The sequence below is a fragment of the Ambystoma mexicanum genome, chromosome 6q (assembly GCF_040938575.1).
Source record: "Ambystoma mexicanum isolate Mex_15411 chromosome 6q, UKY_AmexF1_1, whole genome shotgun sequence".
NCBI lineage: Eukaryota > Metazoa > Chordata > Amphibia > Caudata > Ambystomatidae > Ambystoma > Ambystoma mexicanum.
The window spans coordinates 395,400,860-395,423,422 of NC_090937.1; the positions used below are offsets into that span (position 1 = coordinate 395,400,860).

The 22,563-nt window shown below is 45.6% G+C and overlaps 1 protein-coding gene and 1 long non-coding RNA gene across 3 annotated transcripts in view; one reads left to right on the top strand and one right to left on the bottom strand.

The window, feature by feature from the left end:
• The window catches only part of LOC138516068 (uncharacterized), a 111,214-nt gene extending 105,498 nt beyond the window's left edge, over positions 1 to 5,716 (top strand). Inside the window, exon 3 of the long non-coding RNA XR_011282217.1 lies at positions 4,499 to 5,716. This is a non-coding gene — a long non-coding RNA (uncharacterized lncRNA). The remainder of the gene's footprint in view (positions 1 to 4,498) is intronic.
• CFI (complement factor I) overlaps positions 1 to 22,563 on the bottom strand; it is a 325,763-nt gene that overhangs the window by 67,843 nt on the left and 235,357 nt on the right. For both annotated transcript variants that reach the window (XM_069630882.1, XM_069630881.1), the window contains 2 exons: positions 11,879 to 11,979; positions 2,979 to 3,082 (listed from right to left, as the gene is read on the bottom strand). In XM_069630882.1, coding sequence (XP_069486983.1) covers positions 2,979 to 3,082; positions 11,879 to 11,979 — 205 coding nt within the window. The remainder of the gene's footprint in view (positions 1 to 2,978; positions 3,083 to 11,878; positions 11,980 to 22,563) is intronic.

A 22,563-nucleotide genomic window follows, 5' to 3' on the forward strand; every position in this document is an offset into this window, starting at 1 on the left:
TTAACAATGTACAGTAATATACGGGTCCTAACGGATAAGCAGTTTGCGGATAAAAAACGAGCTGCATCTGCCATTGAATAGGCAGCTGGGGCTGCGTGCAGAATCACTCTTCATTTTTATAGTGGTTGCTGGCACCAGAGAGTATTGGGATGCCCATGCAGGGGGGACCTGTGAGGTGGCAGTGGTGTCTTCTTTGGAGGTAGGTAAGTGGTGGCAATTTTGTGAGTTTTGAGGTACTTTGAAGGAGAGAGAGGATTGGATGCAGTGTGGGTGGAGCAGTAGTGAGTGCCTGAGCAGCCAGCAGCCTGCACAGAACGTGGGTGCATGCATACTGGCTGTTTAGGCCTGCATCCCGATCAGCCTGACTGGTAGTTGTGAGCTTAGTACAAATATGATATTTTAAGATGAGAGATGTGCTCAAAAAGAGAATGCATGAACATAGAAAGATAATCTCAATGTCTTATTAATGTACAACCCAAACAATCAAGTATTCCTTCCGTAGGTAGGTCAAAGAAGGCATATTGTTTTTAGATAATACAGCATAATATATTTGGTGAAAAAACACAAATCTGTATGCCTCCCGTGTAAGTTTATGGTCACTTCTGCAGAGACTATGTGTGAAACAGCGAGGCTTCTGTTCGTGGTCATATTCTGTCCATCTGACTGCGGACCTGTAATCCTCTTTCGATTACACAAATGGGCAATAAATGCCAATGTTCTCAGTGTGCTTGTAATCATTTATGAGGACTCTTGCATTCATTAGATTTAGGCAAAAAAAGAGCATCCACAAATTTCTTCTGTACCACTTGTGGAGTGAGGTATGGTTGCATCCAATCACCACTCATTTACTATCTAAATTTGGTGGACCGTACCTCGCCTGTATCACACATTTATATAGTCCTTCACCTCATCTAGCACTAACCGCATTCGTGCCATGGATCAATGATGGTAACTCAATTGAATCATAGCCCAGACTGATGCTCTGTGCTAATCGACCAGAGGAAAATTGGCCTCTACATCCTCCATTTGCACACATCTTTGAGGCACCATACATGGCTAACCTCAATTCAACAATATGTGCATCTTGGTCCTTCCTTGATCAAAGATGACCTATAGCTATCAATGCAGAGGATGGTAGCACAGAACGCATGTTAGGAAATGCACAGAAATATCATGTCTGGATGCGCCTTGAAAGTAAATGTACATCAGGGCTGAGAATGACAAATGGCCCATTAGTACCCGGCACGTGCTGTCCATGGTAAATACTACATGTGGATTGGTTCTTTTCCGAGCCATACCACACGGTATTCCCGTGGACGTACGTATGTGCCTGCTTTTGTTCCCAGCGGGAGGCGTGGCAGCCCCTTAGCAAATGAGGAGGCTCGACATGGGGTAATCCCCCCCTCCGAGCCTGCTCAAGGCTGGAAGCTGCCTTCGTCCCCCGCCGGGGACTCGGGTACATTTTTTTTCCCTCCACCCTCCTCCCCTGCAAACTATCTCTTCCCCTCCCTCCCAACCCCACCTACCTGCTTTTTTCATTTTCTCGGGAGCAAATGCACTGGGAACACTTCTGTTCCCAGCGCGTCCGCTCCCGATGGTCGCCATGGAAAGTGAAAACAGACTATGGGCCTCAATACAGGTCGGGTGGTCCGGAAATAACCGTGGCGGTAAACCCGCCGCCACTATTAATTCTGGACCGCCCGATCTCGAGTCCTGCAGGCAGGAGGTGGCGTTCCCGCCAGGTCTGACCTGGCGGGTTTAACACCGCCCACCTGCAGGCAGACGTGGACACACCAGCACCATCACGAGATGGTGCCGGTGTTTCCACTTCCTCATTGAGTCCTAAAGGACTCAATGGGAATGGGATTTACTGAATTCCGCGTCCAGAATTCCCGGGACACCAGGGTCGTAATGCCCTGGTAATTCCGGTAGTCACGGAGGCGGAATGTTAATGAGTCCGGCGGTAACTGAGCCAGAAAAAACAGCTGGTTGCCACCGGACTCGTAATGAGGCCCTATGTTTTCCCTTTCCCAGCGGCCATTTTATTTGACTTTTTTTTTCTGTTTTTGAAAAGCGGCAGCGTTTCGGAACAGAAAAAAATGTCATTAGTACCCCGGTCTAACGGGCCAGGGTACTTATGGCTATAAGACCCTCGGCGGCGGGCCAATACTGCCCACGGTAATGCCCCTGGGGCCTCGATAAGGCCCTCGCTATGCTCGGGCATGTAAATGGGGGCCCCGGGGGCATTACCTGGGGCGGTATAGGCCTGCCGTCTCGGGTCTTATTACCACATTATCCTTTACGGTAGCTGCCCCATAGCGTTTATATACTTTAATACAATTATGTTTCTAATATCCTTTTTCCAATTAAGTACTCAGATTTTATAGGTAAGCTTGAGACTGATATTGAATTATAGACAATCACCAATGGAGGGGCATGACATTTCCATCACCAAAAAAGAGAATAGACCACTTCTATTAAATAATGTACACGCTTAACATGAGCTTTTTTCTTATCACACACCTCTCAAACTCCAAACCAAACACAACCACAAACCTACAGCACACCAAACCACACCAGTACACGACGACTAACGGCCGCAAACACCCCAGGCCCAGCCAACTGACCAACCAGGTTGTGGCCGTCAACAGCACATCACTGCTCTCTTGCACTTTTCCTGCTTCCTCCCACTAACTCACCCTCGCTTCCTCTTTCAGAGCCGCCAGTGCGCCAGGGGACCACTCCGGTGGTGATAGTGTCCGGTACAAATGCCCTTTAACATTAACATCGAAAAGAATGAGAATGCTCAACAGCACACACAAGCAAACTCAGTGAAGGCATGAACAAATGGAGTGAGGTCAGTTTTGTTGAGTTCTTTCTAATAGGATCTTGGGATTTTTTCCCATTCTCATTATGTCTGAATAATATTTGAAAAATAAAAAGAAGGCATATGGTAAAGAAAACGTGCGTTTGCTTACCTTACACAATGTGCCGCAGTCAGCACCCAGCAACCACCGATGTAAATGCCTCCACAGTTTACCGCATCTCCATCTTTGATTGCCACTTGCCATGGAAATTGATCCTGTAAAAGGAGCAAGTCAGGAATACAGTCAAATCCATTCGAGGCATAACAATTAAAAAGCGTAGGGGATGAATCGCACAGATATTGTGTGTAGCAAATTAGCTGTCCGAAGCATCAGCGATTTACACAAGCCGACTTACAAAATTTTAACACACATATCATATCACAGACATTTTACACTTGTGCCATGGCATTTCTGCACCATGCAAACAATTGTGAAGGTGCAAATATGTCTTGTTTAAATGCATGTTTGCACTGGTGCAAAAATCAACACTGCCCCAATAATAGACTGAACAGGCAAAAAGTGTCTGTATTGGGGACCCTCAACTGGAGCAAACTGTTATAGACCCATGCAGTCTACAACATCGCTGAGGGTGGCTCTTGGTTGCAGTACTGCGCGAGACAGATGCCACTGAAACCTAGCACAGACTCTTCCCATCCCAACTCCCTTTTGGTAATGAGAACTTGAGGCACACCCTGAACGGGGGTGGGGGTGAAGTGCTAGATTGTACTCTGGATGCGATCTATGGGAGTAGGAAGTGGGATTAGTATCAAATGCAGGGTCGCATTCCCTCCTTCCTTTTATATCTCAAACTAGCCATGAACACCAACTGGATTGTGAAAAATATAGCTCTTAGAAGCAGTCCCCCTCTCTTAGTCAAATATCAGAGAAGGCCTCTGTAGTCCAAGTTGAAAGTACAGAATTATTCTAACTCTTTGCCTCACTTTGACTGGAATTCGGAATAATGCAAGGAAGAAAGGCATGAAAAATAACAGGTAATCCAGATACGTTTAACTTTGGGCTCAGGGTCTTTAGTAAAAGGGAGATGGTGCTGCAGCTAACACTGCAAAGATGCTTGGCGACTGGTGGCATCTGATTTTGTTAAGAAGATACTAGTTCTTTGGAGGGCTGCAGGCTTCCGTTGTGCATTATCGCCCTGTCACCTGTTGTGTTGATGGGGAGCATCAGGGGAAGTTCTCCTCTGATATTCTGTTCTCCTGTGGGAAGCACTGTGAGCAAGCTCTGAGAATGGCATCTCCCGGCTTTCTAGAGCATCTCCACAGACAGTTCCTCAGTCCCTGAATGTGGTTACAGTCTGAGACACGGGTGTCACCACACCAGCATTTGCTCCACCAGTGAAAAAGGAATGGGCGAAGGTGTCACTTCTGACATAGGTAAAGGATGTTTAGGAGAGCAGGGGTGCATGCAGTGGTCCACGCTGCAATAGGGCTGTCTCCGTGGGTTCACCATTTTATATGAAGCCTGACACACATCTGAGATACTCACATGCACATAGAATTCACAAAAATGGATCAAGTGTATCTTGAAAAAGTAGTGTGCATCTTAACGTGCTCCATCCATCTCAAATGGTTTGCTTGATTGTGTTTTTTTTTTTTTTTTTTTTTTTGCAATAGCCGCGGCCATGCTGCAAAACGAGAAATGGGTCTGGTTCCGACAGCTTCACCAAACCGAAGAAGCATCAGTCCCTTGTTAGTGATTGTGCTGGGAACTTGGACCTTCAGGTGGACTCTAAGAGAAGACTGATGCCTTTGAACGTCATGTTTTATATGCACCTTTAAGAATGCGCCTTTAAGAATTTGGTGCTGACTTTCTAAGCACACGAGATGGATTACGGGCCATGAACCCTGAGTTAGCTTTTCTATCCCTGTAGACTCTAGCTCTGCAACCTAGTATAGTAATCGGGTATATTAGTGTTTTGTATGATATAATGCACTATCATGGTTCACCAATCCAGTATGAGGTGATCCAGAGGTAGGCTTCTCTCACACAATGCTAGATCTGTTCATGGGTTTATATGCCTGCTCATAGAAATAATACTACAATAATAAAAACAGGGACCATGAATAATTGGCACACATGAACTATGTATAAATTGACTCGGTATGGCTCATTATACTCGCTCTTCACTTAAGTTAAAACAGTATTGACATGGATGTTCAATTTTAGCCATGTTTAGGGCATGATATTTTTAGCAATATTCCAAGCCATGAATGTTTTAATGCAAGTACATAGTTAGATTTCTAAAATGTGAGCTCTGTTTTTAAATGCATTTTATACATTCAGGCAAAATTGTAGGATTCATGGTTAGATGCAGAACACAACGTTGGTTTGGATTTCAGGGCCCCCCACTAGACCATTATCTTTGTTATGGTTCTTCTGGGTACATCATGTAAACCAAGTCATTGACCGTATTCACAGCTTTTCTGGGAAGTGTTCCAAAGTGCTGATTTTGAAAGAACTACTGAGAACTACAGTGCTTCCTGCAACGACTGAAGCTGCAGAGCAGCTTGTGTAAGTAGGTGAAAGGTGCGTTAGCTGCATTAGCCTTGCTTTGAACATAAACACGTTTTTACGCCCAAAAAATCAAGCTTTAAGTGTTGGGCATGTATGTCTAGTGAGGCAGGTAGTTGTTTTCAAAGGGGCTATGATGTCTTTGAGAAGGTTGATAAGGCTGCGTCTTGAGTAGACGTGGAGGCAATGAACATGATTGCTGCGTATTCATTAATTACTTTGGCATCTTAAGTGTGTTATGTGTAGTGACCATAATGGTAGCAATGTTCCCTTTTTACTTATTTCTCATCATTAAAATATTTACACTATACATGAAAGTGGTAGTGGCATTCATTGAGTTCTCATTATTGAGTGTTTTGTCAAGAAGCATTTTAACATGAACTTTAAGTGTTCGGCATGAATTTAAATGTACTGTTTGTTTATTTTATTTATAGAGCGCACCTGACCCAGGGGTATCTGGGTGCTTGAAATACACATTATGGGTACAAATGAGCTGCAGATACATAATACAGATGTGTACAAAATATAGTTAAGCAAGATACACGAAAATGTGCAACATACAAATGAACAGTTCAGGATGCAAGTGATCTGTTGGAGACGCAAGTTGAGCAGATTTTAGGTTAATTTTTGTTAAGCAGCCATCAGATGACAAGACTTCTGAATTCTACAAATGGTTGTGTGGATTTGATGTTCTGTGGAAGTGTGTTCCATAATTGGGCAACAAGAATTGGGAAACTGGTAACGCCAGCCCTTTTGAGGTTATATCTGGGCACCATAAGGCAGGAGGTGTTGGTAGATCTAGTGGTTCTGACAGCTTTTGGGTAAATTTGTCGGTAATGTAGGGTGGGGCTCGATGGTTCAAAGCTTTGTGGGTAAGGCATTGTTTTCAAGTCAATTTTTTCTTGTATGGACAGCCACTTAGTGTTTTCTGGTAGCCGATATGTGCTCTGTTTTGGGTATGTTTAATGCTGCTCTAAGCACATTGTTTTGCAGGATCTGCAGCTTATTAGTTATAGCTTTGTTGGCGCCTAGGTATAGGCTGTTGCAGTAATCCAGCTTAGATTGTATAAATGCTCTGGCCAGAGTGAGGCAACTGTTGGAGGATAGTAGTGGTCTGCAAGCCCTGATCAGCTTGCATGTGTAGGCGGTGGCTGAAGCTGTCATGTTGACCTGTTTAGTAAGATTAAAATTAGCATCGAGGTAAAACCCTAAGATTTTTACATCTTCGGCTATGGGTATATTATTCCCATCTATGTGGATGCTAGTGTATTTGCGACTGAGTTTTAGTAGGTTAATGGGTAAGCCGACTAGGATCATCTCAGTCTTATCATTAAGGCAGAGGCCATGAGTGGCCATCCATGCCTGAATGATGCAGTAGTCTTCGTTGATCCGGCAGACGTCAGTGTCATAGGTGCCAGACAGTGGTAGGAGTATCTGGGTGTCATCTGCATAATTGGTGTAGGTGACACCCAGACAGTCCAGTTTGTCGAATAGGGGCTTTGTAAAGATATTATACAAAGTGGGCGATACATATGAGTCTTGTGGGACTCCGCAGGTGATGGGGATAGGGTCTGCTGCTGCTTTAGGTGAGAATACGCGCATGGTTCTGTTGTCAAGGAAAGAACGTATCCACATGACAGCAGAGTTAGAAAAATGAGCTGCTGATGATAGGTGGTCACATAGTATGTTATGGTCCACCAAGTCAAAGGCTGCCGACAGGTCTAGAAGGAGTAAAATGGCAACTTTGTTTTTGTCTTTTAGATCAACAATCTGGCTTATTTATATGTTATATATGGTGGCATGCCCCTAATACACACACAGTTACTGTAAGGTATGAGCAGTGGATTATCAATAAAAAGAATGCGACATTAGTAAACCTCTCCTCTCTAGACAAATGACTAGCAGCCACCCACTGCAGGGGGTTGATTGCCTGCTCTCTTTACTGATGTACAGTGAGATGTTTATGCTCTTCCCTATCTCTATTCCTACCACAGCCCCTGTGGGGGAGGAGGGGAGGGTCTTGGACATTCCCCTGGGGGTGGAGATGGGGCTCTGGAGATAGGGGTGATAAGAATCACGTCAGTATAGGCTACCTTGGATCTGGGTCTGCATTTCATTTCTTACATGTCACTGCAGTTAAGCATTACACCTGATCTGCCTGATCTCTGCTGGAGAAATGCATTTCATGACACACGGATGAAGGGAAAGTGTGAAAAGTTCCAACCCACATTATATTTCCTGTCTCCATGTTTGAAGCCTGAAAGAAAACCCACCTGCACTGCCGGGCCTCTGTAGGATGTCCTCACAGGCTGATTACATAACGGCAGGCCCAGTCACTTTAGGTTCCATGAAGGAACCAGGTGGATCTCCCTTGAGAAAATACATTTTAGTCACTGCCCCATTAAGATCCATGAGGGAATTATAACAGACGGGCCTTAAGAAATGAAACAGACAGAGCTGCCTTCTGTTGTCTAGGGTCGACTGGCCTGGCAAAATACACATGCAGGTTTGCGGTCAGGTGCCACAAAATTGCTGAAACCACTATTACAGATGAGAGAGAGGGGGTGGGGGCTCTGAACTGAGAATATCTGATTGGCATAGCAACGGGCCATGCCATGGCATGACACTGTCAAATCAATAAAATATTTTCCAAACTCCTCCATCATACTATCCAACGGGAAGGTCCCCAACATTTGCTCCAGTCAGCAGCTTTGTAAGAAGCAAGTTGGTGCCAAGCTTTCGATTTTCCGGCTGCATAGTGATTTCTTTTTGGGCTATTTTGGGCTAACTGTGGTGGACAAATTGGCTATTTTGGGATTACGTTTGATGGCAGATTTTGTCTGTTCTCTGGAGGCTGCCTTTCTGCATCCAACCACCCACCCCATGGCCACCCCCTCTACCCGTCACTCCACTCTCTCTGCCCCCAACCACCTCACTCCCTCTACCCTCAGCCACCCACCCCAGCCCATTACATGTGCTGGTTGGGTTTAGCTTGGGCTAATTGTGACAATTCCTCCCGAGGCTGCCTGTTGATCCCCACTCTCTCTAACCCCACTCATCCTTTCCCTGTCCCCTCACCGCTAACCCTACGGTTTGTTTGGGCTTTTTGGGCTACTTTTGACAATTCTCGTGGAAGCTACTTTTTCATGTTTTTTGCACCAGCCAACGACCATCACTCACCCACTCCCACTCTCTCTAACTCCACCCACTCACCCATCACTACCCACCCTAGTCCCTCCCTCTCTATCCCCATACATACACTCCATCCCCATTATGTGTGCTGGTTGGGTTTTATTTGGGCTATTTGGGCGACCTTTGACAATTCCTCCCAAAGCTGCTTTTTTCTTCATGTTCTTTGCCCCAACCAACTACCATCACCCACCCCATCAAACCCCACCCCCACCTCTATCCCCACCCTCTCACCCTATGCCTTTCCTCTCTACCCCACTGACCTTACCCACACTCTCTCTACCCCAACTCACCCACCCTACCTCCACTGTCTCTACCTACCTAGCCACCCACCCACCATACCCCCAATCTCTCTCTACCCAAACCCACTCATCCTACTCCCACTCTCTACCACAACCAACTCACCCTACCCTTGCCCTCTATACCCATAACCCCTGCTCTCTCTATCCCTGCCCAATCACCCTACCACCACTCTTTACACCAACACACCCACCCTATCCCTGCTATCTCTACCCCACCCACCATAACCCCACTCTCTCTACCCAAACCCTCTCAACCTACCCCCACTCCCTCTACACCCACCTACCCCAACCCCACCCTCTCTATGGCCACCCACCCAATCCCCACTCTCTCTACCCTCGCGCACCCGAACCCCACTCTCTACAAATAACACGCCCTACCCTGACTACCACCCTGTCTACCACCACCCACCCTCCCTACTCCCACCCTCTCTAAGCCCATCCACCCTACCCCCACTCTCTCTACCTTCACCCACCCAACCTCCCTCACACTCTGCACCCCACACCACTTCTCTTGAGCCCCACCAAACCACACAACCTCCACTCTCTCTATCCCCAACCACCCTACCTCCACTCTCTAACCCCACCCAACCTACCCCCCACTCTTACCCCTACACCCACTATATCTACCTCCATTGACCCAACCTCCCCCACACTCTCTACCCTCACTCACCCCTCTCTCTAGCTGCACCAACTCACCCTATCCCCTCTTTCTACCCCCACCCAACTGTCTCCACAACCACGTACCCCAACTCCACTCTCTACCCTCTTATCCTCCCTCTCACACTCTAGCTTTATTTCTTACCCTCTCAATCTAAGCTGTTCTTGCTTATATTTCCTCTTGCTCATCATCGATGCCACCCTCTCTCAATTGTTTCCTTGCTTGCTCTATTCTCCCTTCTCATTCTCTTGCACACCCATGCCCCTTATGACATCCTTCTTTGAAACTTTGCACTCTCCTCCTTGCACCCTGGTGCCTATAAATGCAAAATGCAAAGAATAGCAGTGAAAGCAAAACTATTGGCTTTGCCAAAGGTTGCTTTCTTTGTTAGCGCTTTATCATTAGACCCGTCTTTGTCCATTGACTCTTCTCGGAGCTCATGCAAGATTAACGTTTGGCTTACTCTTTCCATGGCAGCAGTGTTTGGAAGCATGAGGCACGGTCCCTCCCTGTTCTGATAGTGGGTCCATACTACTCATAGCGAGGAGGCACGCTGTCACAGACTTTGCACTGGCCCTTACTTTATCTGGCCCATACACATTCTTGGGAAATGTTCTCCTCACAAGTCTTCTTCTCTCTTCAAATATGACCATGAAACATCAGGCTCTCGTCCTCTTCCAGAACAGGCCAGTCTTGTTGCCGGGGCCATAACATCACTCACCGAATCTCCGGCGGACTCCTAGTGGAACATCATTACTCACAGGTGCATCCCGAGACTCGTTTATAGGGCCCAGCAAACCATAGAAATGTACACCAATACCTTTGTGTTCCACTGTACACTCCAAGTAACTCCAAAAGGGGAATTTAATCTAGGAAGGTTACGTGGATGGCCCTGTGGACACTTAAGTGAGGGCACGCTTCAATCTGTAAATTCCACACTGGTCACCTCGCTATGTGACAGCTCTACTCGGAGCCCTCCTTTTCTGACAGTTTTAGGGTTCCACTGACTGGGTTTTTCTCGGAATCATTCACATACATCAATCCTTCCAAAGATCCCTCCCTGTGCTCAGTTACCTTCTTGCCTTAAAAGGGGGAGAAGGGTGACAGATGTATGAGTCCCTGCAAGAGTGATAGACATGAAGACATGATAGTGCAGCCCTTTGAAAATACAGTGCGTCAGGAAGTGTATATTTGAAATCCTGCACCTTTCACGTTCCTTCTTGGCAAATATGTGTTAAACAGCTCTTTATTTGCACTCTTAAGCTCTTCTTGGAATAATAACGCATTGATATGAAGTAAATAAAGTATTTGGCTTGATATCAGCACTGGAGTGCATGTACGGGCTCTTATTCAGAATGCCAAAAACGAATCCAGGTACCGGTTTGTCTGGTGGTTAAAGCCCAAGCATTGTTGAATAGTTCGGCCAACAAAGTACTCTGTGTGACACCTGATAATATATGCATTGTAGACAGGTTTCATATGCACAACAAAGCAGACAGAGGAGTTAAGGGAGCTTAAGTGCTTGACTTGGGAGAAAACAAAGCTGGTATTCAGGTAGGTAAAATGACAGAAATGTTCGTGTTCTACTGTCATGCAAATGTTGGGGCCATCACTAAACATACTTGTCACTGCTGCCACTCATTGTGACATTGCCTGTGGTGTACCATGAGGGACCTTACGTTACCCGATTATCAGAATACGCCCCCCAATTTAACCAAAATATGTCTCCTAATTCATCAACGTCTGATTCCGTACAAATTGTTCAATTGTCAATTTGTCCAACGTTTACTGAGAACTTGTATTTTTTAAAGTGCTAAATAGTCAAAATGATTGGTTGTATATAGCGCTTCATGGCAGATGTCTCCTGCTAATGAACACTATAAAAATAGGTTTTATTGTCACCCAATTTAGTGGCACTGAATTTATCAACCTGAAAAGGATGAAGGCATGAGACGGCCCTGCCTGTATTCGGTCGTGTGAACTACAGCCTGGTGCCACCTCTGAAGAGTGTGTCTAACTCATTAGTTATCCTACCGGTTAATGAGTTAATCTCCAAGCAAACTGCTATAGGCAAAATTGGTTAGACAAACTCTGTATTAAAGCTGGAGTTTCTTTCCGAGATTGAAACCATTGAATTTTATACTGCAACAGATGCTTGCAATAGGCTCAGTAACCCTCTCATTTAAATTACCCCGTGTTTGTTTGGCATGCTTCATTTTATCACAAAATCAAATGCAATGTGTTTATTAATTACACGGACCATAGTCCATTTACCTTCATAAAACACAATTCATTCTAAAGCACATCGTGGCATCATGGGCAAACTGTCTTACCTTTTTAGCCTGTTGGCCTCCGATAATTCTTTTCTGCCGGTGTCTGTGATACTGAATCCCGCAAGTAAGCCTCGGCAGACTTGACCGTATCATTTTTCTTTCTTTAGGAAAAGAAGAGGTCCGTACATAAATGTGCTTGAATACAACTACAATACATTAGGTTGCACAAAGATACACTGAAGTGTGATCGACGTATCTATGCATGGAATTCATAAAGCGCACAACTAGCTGCAAGGTACGTGCCCAGGGGTTACAGGTAGGGTGCAGGGGTTGCAGAAGAGCTATGATGAGGGGGAGGGGACTCCAGATGGGGGAATATGGTTGGATGGAATGATCATTGATTGGCCAGATGTTCTTTGAAGAGTAGGGTCTTAAGGTCCTTTCTGCAGGGTGGATAGAACTTGGCATAGGGATGAAAGGCTTAACTTTGGGGAGAAGGGCAAGCTGGTACCATATTGTTTGGGTCTTCTTGGCAATGTGCGTTTTGACTGAAACATCCCAGTCGACAGTAAAGCCGGGAGATGTTGCACTCTGTGAGAGTTGAGACATTAATCCATCAAGCTTCATATCAGTCAGCCATTTCCAGACTTGGGCATGCTTGGTGGAGCTTCCTAAGAAAATGAATTAGATCTTTGTAGGGCATATAAAATGACCCCAGAAGATGATCACCAGCCTCAACCAGTCTATTTCCTTATTGAAACACTTAGATGCTCTATTTAGTGACCAGCATTACCATGTCTTTGTGCATGCCCCACGTTTTCGAATTCTGTTTCTCTGATGTCCACCACTCAACTATATGTTAACGTGCAACATCTGGAGTTTATCTTCACAGCTTTGCCATCATCATATAGGTCAATTAAGTGTAGGGGGCATTCCCTTGAGACATCTCCATGCTCCTGAATGTGTAGCATTGAGACCATCCAAGGTCTAACCCCTTTCCTGACTTGTCCCCTCTTCTAACTTTGGGTCTGGCAAATGTGAGGTCGTGGCTAGAAACTGATGGCAGTGGTTCAACCAGTAGGAGGGTTTCTCACACAACCATCATGGATGGCAGAATTTCTAAAGAGGGCAGTGTTGGGTGCTATAGTAATTAAGATCGTAGTCCTTCATCAATACACCTGCCATGCTACTATAGTGAGGCGTTGAAGAAAAGCGGCAACACATTATTCCAGTTTCGCCTACGGGCACCATTTATTCAGAAGGCTTTCTGAGACGCTTGAACTGTATATTTATTTCAGAAACATTCCAATCTAAACACTAGCCCCCATGAGTTTTGGTTTTGAGTGGAGGATTTAACTCCAGCAAAACCCTGAAGGTAAATCTTCCCACTCAATGCCGAAAAATCATCAAAATTGCCGGAATTCCACAAAAAAAGCCCCATTGGGTCCAATGGAAACAAAATAAATGGGGAATTACACCATTACCACTGCTTGTAATCGGGCTGAAATTCTGCCTGACCAAGTGGCAGTAATGGCAATTTGTTTTTGCCAGATTTAACGCGGAATTACCGCCTAACTCGTAATGAGGCACAATGTCTTCAAAAATCGTTCTCTACAAAAAATAGGATATTTGGTCAGTGGAAGTGAAAATTATAAATAACTTATTTTACATACTAACAACTACCGCGTGTCATGGGTCCAAACAGCTAGTCTGCATGCACGTCTTCTCTGCAGCAGACCACCTCTTGTGTGAAACATTAGGAAGTTGATTTATGTATTAATGTATTGTTCTTGTTACGTGCTATATGCCACAGGGGATTTCAGAGCGCAGCTGCAAAAGGAGAACTACTAGGATAGCAGCTGTATCATTGGGTATCAAAATAGTCATGGCACCCTCAGCACTGTGAGCACCTGACTGAATGCTCTGCTGTTAGTTGCCTCTGATAACCCACAGGGCAACAAGACAAATTCGGGGATTACGGCTGTGCAGGTGTTAGTACTTAGCTGCAGATGGACCCCATTAATGCGATAACAACTGGAACACAATATATTCCAGCAGTGTCTCAAGAGGGTGTGTTTATTGGATAACATAATAGCTCTATTTATTGTGGTGATATGTGTGTTTGTGTGGTAACCGTGAGTGCTCACACACTTGTTCACTATAGAGTGACAGTGATAGAGAAAGTGAGAGAGAGGTGGCTGGGTAGTGTTGGATGGAATGTTGGGAAGCTTGACACTCGGAGCAATGTGCTGTTGTGAGGCAGCTGGCGGAAGGCATTTGCTCAGATGACACAGGTCGCAGTTCTGACAAAACTGTAGTGTGCAGGTCAGGTATAGGGGTGAACAAATATAACCCCCCAAAATAGGAGGATCTTCAGGGTTTCTATTCTGAAGCTTTAGCTTATGAGGGTGTTATAGAGTAGCCCAGTCCACTGATCCCAAGAGCCTTCATGTATAAAAGGAGTCTTCTTTATTCCAGTTACAGGTAAGACAGGATCAAGCTATTCATTAAATACTTTATTGTGATATAATCCAAGAATAGGATCTTACACAACATATACATATCTTAAACACATAAAACATAAATATATATAAACAAAATATACAGAGAATAATACAGTACAAAAGTGTATATAGACTCTAAAACTCCATATAATCTTGCCATATATTGACTTGGTAATTAGGATGGGATAGAAAAGGGAGGATATACAATATCGGTATTATTATACCTTAAGTAGGGGCATGATTTGCAACCAAACCCCAAAGACTGCAAGCTGAAGGCCAAGGGAGTCAGTATTCAAGCAGATGTGCCAGAATTCCTCCTCCTTAATCGCCTCATAGTTGTGAACCCATTTTTCATATGCATTCATATATGTAGGGCCCATTTTAGGGCAGAGTGATAGTACATGTCTAGTGGTTTCAAGTACTCCTACCCCCTGGCAGATACGGCAGAGCCTGGCCTCCCGGGGGATCTTCAATCGAGGGCCTATGATGGTAAGTACCGGTAGCTGATTAGTTCTCAGTCTCATTAAGAAATGTCTTTCTTCAGGAGCCGGGCATAGGAGCAAGTAGGACTGCGGTTTTAGATATCTATGTATGACATGCGAGACTGCCTCATAACCTTTCAACTTGGCCAAGTAATCTGTGTTCGCACACCAATCCCATTTGTTCAGTTTTTCCTCAAATGCTTTTTTTTGGTGGATATAAGGTAAATGCATCCGTTTTTCATAAGGCCAATCAATCTCCCTGAATAGTGATTCATTCAGTTCTTTGTAAGTGCGGCCCCGGGGATGTTTTTTCTATATCCAAGTTATTCCCTGCAAGTCTCAAAAGTTTACAGCTGGGCTCTGTCCGAGATTTCAAATAGAAGTCCCCCCGCAAACGGAGCGCCCTACCTCTCAGGGAGATAAGGCCCAGTTCCAAGCGAAGATATTGGATCGAGCATGAGGGTCCCAGACCAAGCACCATACACCAATAGTGACCTTCCAAGGTGTTTAGCCATGTAAGATCTTGCATAGCCAGTGCCTCCAGGCCATACAGGATTGCAGGCACAAAGCATTTATGATATAATTTCAATATGCCAGCCATGCTGAATCCTGCTGAACCCTTTGCAAATTTACAAGCCTGGAAGGTGAGCAATTTTGCTCTCCGTATCTTATGTCTTTTTATGGCTTCATAATATGTAGGTGCTTCAAAGTCCAATCCCAAATAGGGATATTGCTCTACCACCTCAATTTTCCCCACATTGGTGTCTATCCCAGTTCGACATGGTCCCTTTTGTGCAATTGTCATTATTTTCGTTTTTTCCAAATTGATTACGAGACCTAGCTGTGTTGAGTAGACTAATAATTCATTCAACATGTTCTTTATGCCAGACTTCGTACGATCAAAAAGGATCAAGGCATCTGCATAAAGCATTCCTGTTATGGGCGTCTGGCCCAACTTTGGAGGGCAGTTTGACTTTGATGATATACAAGCCAGCAGGTCAGCCTTATATAAGTTGTAGAGCATGGGTGCAGTGACGCAGCCCTGCTTTAACCCCATATTAATGTAGATTTGATCAGTTACATCGCCTTGATCGTTAAGTCGAACCCTGGTGGAGGTGTTACTGTGCAAGGCTATTAGTATGTTTAAGATCCACTTAGCTATAGGGAGAGGACACAGGTACACTGGGAACACATCCACCGGCCACCCTCTCTCCTCCCAGCCTCTCATCAACTCTGAGATCAGGAACATCCAGCAGAAAACACTCACACCACATTCTTCCTCTAGAACACTCATACCATGGCAATCACACGGAGCAGAGTACATGGGTAAAGATAAATTCTATCAAAGGGGCATGCAGCTAGGTGCCCACAAGACCAATCACCCAGATTGCGCCGTGGCAGGTTGTGTACCTGGATTGCTGTGTCTTGTGTGCCTGCGCTTGCTAACTGCTTGATCAGACGGTATATCAACGTTGGCATGGTGGGTGTCTTTACCTTGGTCTCGGACCTACCCGCTTGTAACATAATAAAGACTTGTCTTTTCTACAATGCTGGGTGAAGCCTCGTTCGTGCTGCTCAGGATACCACATGCACCATTCATCATTTGCATAGAATTTGACAGTTACATTATGGGATTTAGCTGATCACCTGGGGGCATTTGTAAAGCATTAATGGATGGTGCAGGGCTATCCATACAGGTAACAGCTTGCTATCTCAAGTTGTTAGGCCCATGTGAAGTGAGGGCCTTCAATGAGGGCTTAGGGCCGTTACTAGCGTGGTCAGACTGGATTGGGTGTTCAGGGCAATGAGCGGGAATCGGGCCAAGGCAACAGAGGGAGCGGAGAACGGTGAAAGCTAGCAGCAATGAAGCAGTGAGAGGAGCATTTCCTAGAGTGTTGGATGCAAGTGGGGAAGCAGCCTTCATCTCGATTAGAAGGCCGGTTGGAGTATGTCCAGTGATTCGAGTGAGTTGATTGGCCGCACCTCGTGAGCCGTGTGCTAATGTGTTGTAAAACTGGGCCTGACCGAACATGATCCACTGCCCAAATAGGCAGGTTTCGAATAAATAAAACTCTTTAACATTGTCATTCCAAAGAAGTAAGATGTTTTTGTTAGGAATGTTTCTAAGATGTAATAGCCAAAACATGGGGTGGGGAAAAGGCTGTCAGTGATAGAAGAGCACAACCCTTAACAGGCAAAAGGGAAATTCCACTTTATGGACCAAGCGACTCCATCATATCAAATATGGTGCAGATAATATACATTCATGGCCACATGGTAAGTTATGATTCAGCTTGGTAAATTGCTCACTGGTATACCCCAATACATTCGACACACAGCTAGATGTGTTGCTGTTAGTGACTAATGCTGGCTGTTGGCTATTATTGCAATGTCGGAGGCACTGTGATTGTTATTTCCCTAATCTATCCTATATGCAAGTGAGTAAGAGATGTAAAGATTTATCCGCTAGGTTCTTTCTAGAAAGAGGTTATATATGCACTGTCTATTCCTGAACATTTGGGAGGCAGGTACCAAGTTCAAAATGTTTGTATGAAAGGGGTACAATTATTATTATTAGAATGTTTATTGAGTGCAGACCTAGCTTCGGGAAGCAAGAGTGCTTTACAATCGTAGGGGGAAGAACAAGGTAAGGGAACAGAGAAACGAGGGAGTGGGGATCTAACAACAGGGAAAAGAAGGCAATTGTCAGCAATGGATCTACAAGTAACTAGGGGAGGAGATAGTGGGGATCAGGTATGGTGGGGAGTGCAGAGTGTGTGGACCTAGGTGTTGGGGAGGAGTCATTGCATGAAGATGATGGTCTTAAGCTCGTTCCTGAACTTTAGAAGCAATGGGAAAGTCTGATGTTGACCGGGAGGAGGTTCCAGAGACTAGGTGTGCAGACAGAGAAGGCCGGTCTTCTGGTTCTTTCCTTCCTGCACTGTCAGAATTCAAGTCTGCACATGTTTTTATTTCTGGTGGATCCTAGGCCTCTTGAGATTCAGAGTATTCAGAATTTCTCAGTGAGGTAGGTTGGGGACTTTAAGGTGATGGCCTTGTAGAGGATGCAGCAGGTTTTGAAATGATACAGACTTGCAGTGGGAACCAATGCAGTTCGATGAGGGTCACAGTGATGTGGTCTAATTTTTTTAGAGTCCTTTGATGATTCATACTGCAGCATGCAGGACACATCTCAGGGAAGCCAGGGTAGTTGCCGGTAGGCCTTCCAAGAGAACATTGCCTCAGTCGAGGTGCGAGGGTACCAAGGCTTGGACAGCGGATCTGAAGTTGTTTTCTGGGATGAAGGGCTTGATTCTCCACAGGAGAGAAGTTGGTACCAAGCCATTTGTGTCTCCCTCGCTTTGAAGGAGAGGTGTCTGTTGATGTCAACCCAAGGGACTTGACACAGGTGGGTTATGAAGCCCTCAAGGTGCATAGCAGAGAACCAGGTCTGGATGTCCAAGTGTTCGTTGTTGTTGGTCAGCATTAGGAATTCAGTCTTGGAGGGGTTGAGCTTTAGGTAAGCACTTGAAATCAATGAGGGGTAGTTTTTCAGCCTGTGGATGTCTTCAACGGAGGATATCTTCAAGTTGAGCTGTATGCCATCTGTGCATTGGTGGATGTTGTGTGAAGCGTGGAGGGTTCCAAGAGGTTCCACGTAAAGATCGAAGATCATAGAAGAATTGATCCTTGCGAGACTCCGCAGGCGATTGGTAGTGTTGGTGATCTGGAGAAATCCATTAGTACAAACTGGTGTCGATTTGCATGGTACGATTTAAACCAGCCTTGGATGATCTTGGTGATCCAAATACAGCAAAGTAGATTGCCGGTGAGTGTCTGATGGTCTACTGTGTAAAATGCTGCTGAGAGGTCAAGAAGAACTAGAAAGCAAGGATGCCCATCATCAAGGATTTTAAGGACATCGTCAATCACCTTGATGGTAGCCGTTTTTGTGCTGCATCTGGGTCTGAAGCCAAATTGGTAAGACTGAAGGAGGTTGTTGGCTTTAATGTGTTGGGCATGGCTAATGCTTTCTCAAGCCTCTTACCAAGGCATGGAAGTGGGTGATGGGGAGGTAGTTGCTGAGGTCATCAGGGTTCAGTGTTGGTTTATTGAGAAGTGGGAGGACTTGTCCATTCTTAAGGGTTGAGGATAAGGTGCCTTATGTTGGGGCACAGTTGATGATTGTCAGGTTAGGGAGCAGTGCTTCAGTCAGAAGTGTATTAATTATGGAGGCAGGGAGGATGTCGTCCGCATATGATGTGGCCTTGAGGGATGCTAGGATGGCAGTGAGGTCTTCCATAGTGAGTGACTTGAAGGTTGTCCAGGTAGTTGTGGTTTTACAAGATGGGATGCATATTGTGCTGCCATTTGTAGCATTGGTGTCTATTTGTTGGCAGATCATGGTGTTCTTACTGATGAAGAAAGAGTTGATGGCAGTGGATTTCTTGGAGTGCAGTGCAGATGGATTGACGCAGTGCTTGATGGCTTTGACGAGGGCTCTGCTTTCATTGTTGGCCTTTGCTATTGTGTTTTGCTAGTAGTTGGCCTTGTCAGTGGTGATCAGTCATCTGCATGTAGCACAGAGTTCTTTGAGCAGGGCAAGGTCGGTTGCGCTGTAGGATTTTCAACAAGTCTTCCCTTGTTTTCTGATAGTTTGTTGAAGTTGAGTTCTTGAGTGTTCCAGTGTGCATAAGGGTTAGGCTTGAGAGTGAGTTGTTTCACTGGGGCATGGTGGTTGATGTTGGTTGTGAGGGTGGTGTTGAATTCTTGGAGAAGTGAGTCACAGTCCTGGTTTGACAGAGGTAGATCAGCCCATGTGAAGTGTAGTTTGGCGAGGTTTTCCATGAGCCACAACTGGGAATTTCCTGAATGAGCTGATTGCTTGTTTGCAGTGTTTCTGATGGGTTTGCTTGACTGGTGTAGTGTGACTAATGTCAAAGTGGAATGCTAGATGGTCTGAGTAACAAAGTGGGATTGGAGAGCTGTGATGAATGGTGGGCAGGGTGATGATGATTTCGAGGATATTATCTTTCCTGTGAGTTGGGTCTTTCATGTGCTGCTTAAGGTTCAGACTGTTGAGAAGGCCGTGGAGATCTTCTTTCGTTGACTTGGTTGCAGGGTTGCCAGGGCTGTAAAAGTCTCAGAGGAAGATGTTGTTGGCATGCATGAGAGACATGGTGGTGACCAGGTCTGTGAAGTCTTCGATGAAGGAGGTGTTTGGCTTTGGTGGTCTGTAAATGATGTGAAAAGTGACTGTGTCTATTGGGGAGAGCGGTAAGTGTCAGGAAACGTTTTCGAAAGAGCCAATGGTGGGGACATCCAGTTGGATGTATGGCTATGTGCCTTGTGAATGATGGCAAGGCCTCGCCCAATCTTGTTTGAATGGTCTTGTTGTAGAATTCTGAGAGCATCAGTGTTCTTGCAGTTGTGAATGATGGATTGTTGATAGGGTCTATGGTGACACGAGTGAGATTGCTTCAATGCAGTGTCCATGATGTTGCTGGTGAGCAGCGTAGTTGGCGAAGAGTGGTGATGTTAGGGATGAGCTGTTGGGAGAGAGAGGTGAAATGCATATTTGAGGGAGCTTACCCGATGTAAGAGGAGCTGGGATTTTGTCCTGGGTACTTCTAGTCCGAACAGGTCCAACTAGGAATTGCCTTTTTCTTCATTTGTTCTTCACTTCGGACGCTCGGACGAGAGACATCTTTGATATAAGAGTTAAAAAAGGAAAGACAGGGGCAGGGCAAAGCGTGTGTGTGGGGCTTAGGTCTCATGACTAAGATCCACTTGCAACTGGTCACCAACTGCAAAGGAAAAGAGGCTGCCTGGAAGGCGAAAACAGGTGGCGGGCGGAGCTACTGAGTGGCAGAGCCTGGTCAGGTGTCCAGCAGCCTCCTCAATGCTGTCTGCCTCAAGCTGCCCTAAAGTCCTTAAGTAGCTGGCAGGAAGGAAGTAGTGGTAATCTTCAGTATTGTTTGTCAATTACAGAGTGAGCCAGAAAAAGCAAGACTGTTCTAGAATGTGGGAACTGCTGGCTTTTCCCAGCCATCTGCCATTTCCTGTGTGACGGAGTTGGCACATTAGGTGGCATTTGGTGTCGGGTGTCATGGACACTCAATCTAGGACTTGGGTACATGTGGTCTAGGTGGAGGCTTCCCTCTCGTCACATTGCTGGAGTGCTCTGTTCCAAGATGGCGCCGCCATGTGACCCTTCTCAGGACCCCAATTCCCATCCAACATGTTGCCGCGCTGTGAGCGGCAGACGCTGTGCTTCTGCCGAAGGCAGTATCAAGTTGCTGCAAGAACAGGTTTGTGCATCTCAACGCTAAGGTATTCCCTGCTCTAGCTTAGCGCTGCTATTGCGCTACTTTTCTTACTTCCTTGCTCCTTCTCCTAGCCGACTTTTCCCTTGTGTTCCTGGTCTTCCTTCTGCCGAGTCCTTCGCCACCTTTCCTCCTTCCTCCAGTTTTGGTTTCAGTCCGTCCCCTGGATACTCCTTGCATCCTGCTGCTCTGCCTTTGTATTTTGGACACCAGCAATCCACTCCTCATCGGCATCTGTTTTTTCTCCCACGCCAAGGTTTTTTCTGCCTGGCGGCTAGCTCTAGGTGTCTCCCTCCCTACTGTCACATCTATCAGGCAGGGTGGCGTCTAGAGAGAGCCGCCCCTATCTTCACGACTCCCATTCTGGCCAAAAGAAACACTGTGGCAAATCTTCCATCTCCGCCTCAGAAACCAAGGCAAAGGTAAGACCTATAAACTTACCTCAGTCTCCTGACTTGTCAGCCTGTCACAAAATTGTTGAAGGCATTAGTTCTGATGTTGGGTTGATGTTAATAGTGAGCGCGAGAACATGTAACTTTGTAACATCGGTGTGAAGTATGTATCATCCTTTGATGCTTAAGTATCTGATTGACTAATGGTAGGGCAGCACAGTTGTGCCTAGGTTCCCCTTAGCGTTGAATGCTCAGTCTGGGGAAGACCAAAGGTGGCTTAGTTGTCAGCTTCGACAACAGACATCAACTCTTTTTGGACTTCAGCCTTCTGTCTGCTCTGTCAGCACTGTCAGCATTGCACTGGCTGATTCTGAAGGACTTTTTGTTGCACCCTGACGTAGAAGTGTTAGAACATATTATAGCACATGTCGAAACCGGTCAGAGATTTCCTTGCGACTACTGAAGATATATTCCACTTCAGATAGATGCCCCTTACAGCTCTTCTGTCGCGATAGCAAAATAGATACTTATTATATATAAGAGAATTTTCTCCATGCTTGTTAGCGCACACGTTTGATGTAATAGAGATTGTCACTAACTGTTTGAACTATTTGTTTTTATGTATGTTTGACTTTTTCTATGTATGTCCACTAAAGAACAAGTTACTCTTTCTGCGTCCTGCGTCGATGATGTCGATACGGCGTCCTCGAGGACCTCCTCCGATGGCTGACGTCACCAGATGTTATAAGTAGGTCGGACGATGCCTGTAGCCTCAGTTGTAGTTTTTTCCCCCAGAACGTGTGGCACCAATCTTCTGCCAGTCTGACCACAGAAAGCCTTGCGGAAACATAAGCTGCAATCGCATAAGAAATTCTGTAGCGGGCAAGGCAGGGAGGGAGCGATATGGATACGTCGTCGGACAATCCCATTGAAAGAACGTTACCAGGTAAGAGAGTAACTTGTTCTTCAAGGGGATTGGGTCCTCCGACGTATTCCAGATCGATGACAGACTCCCAAAGCAGTACCAACATAAGGAGGTGG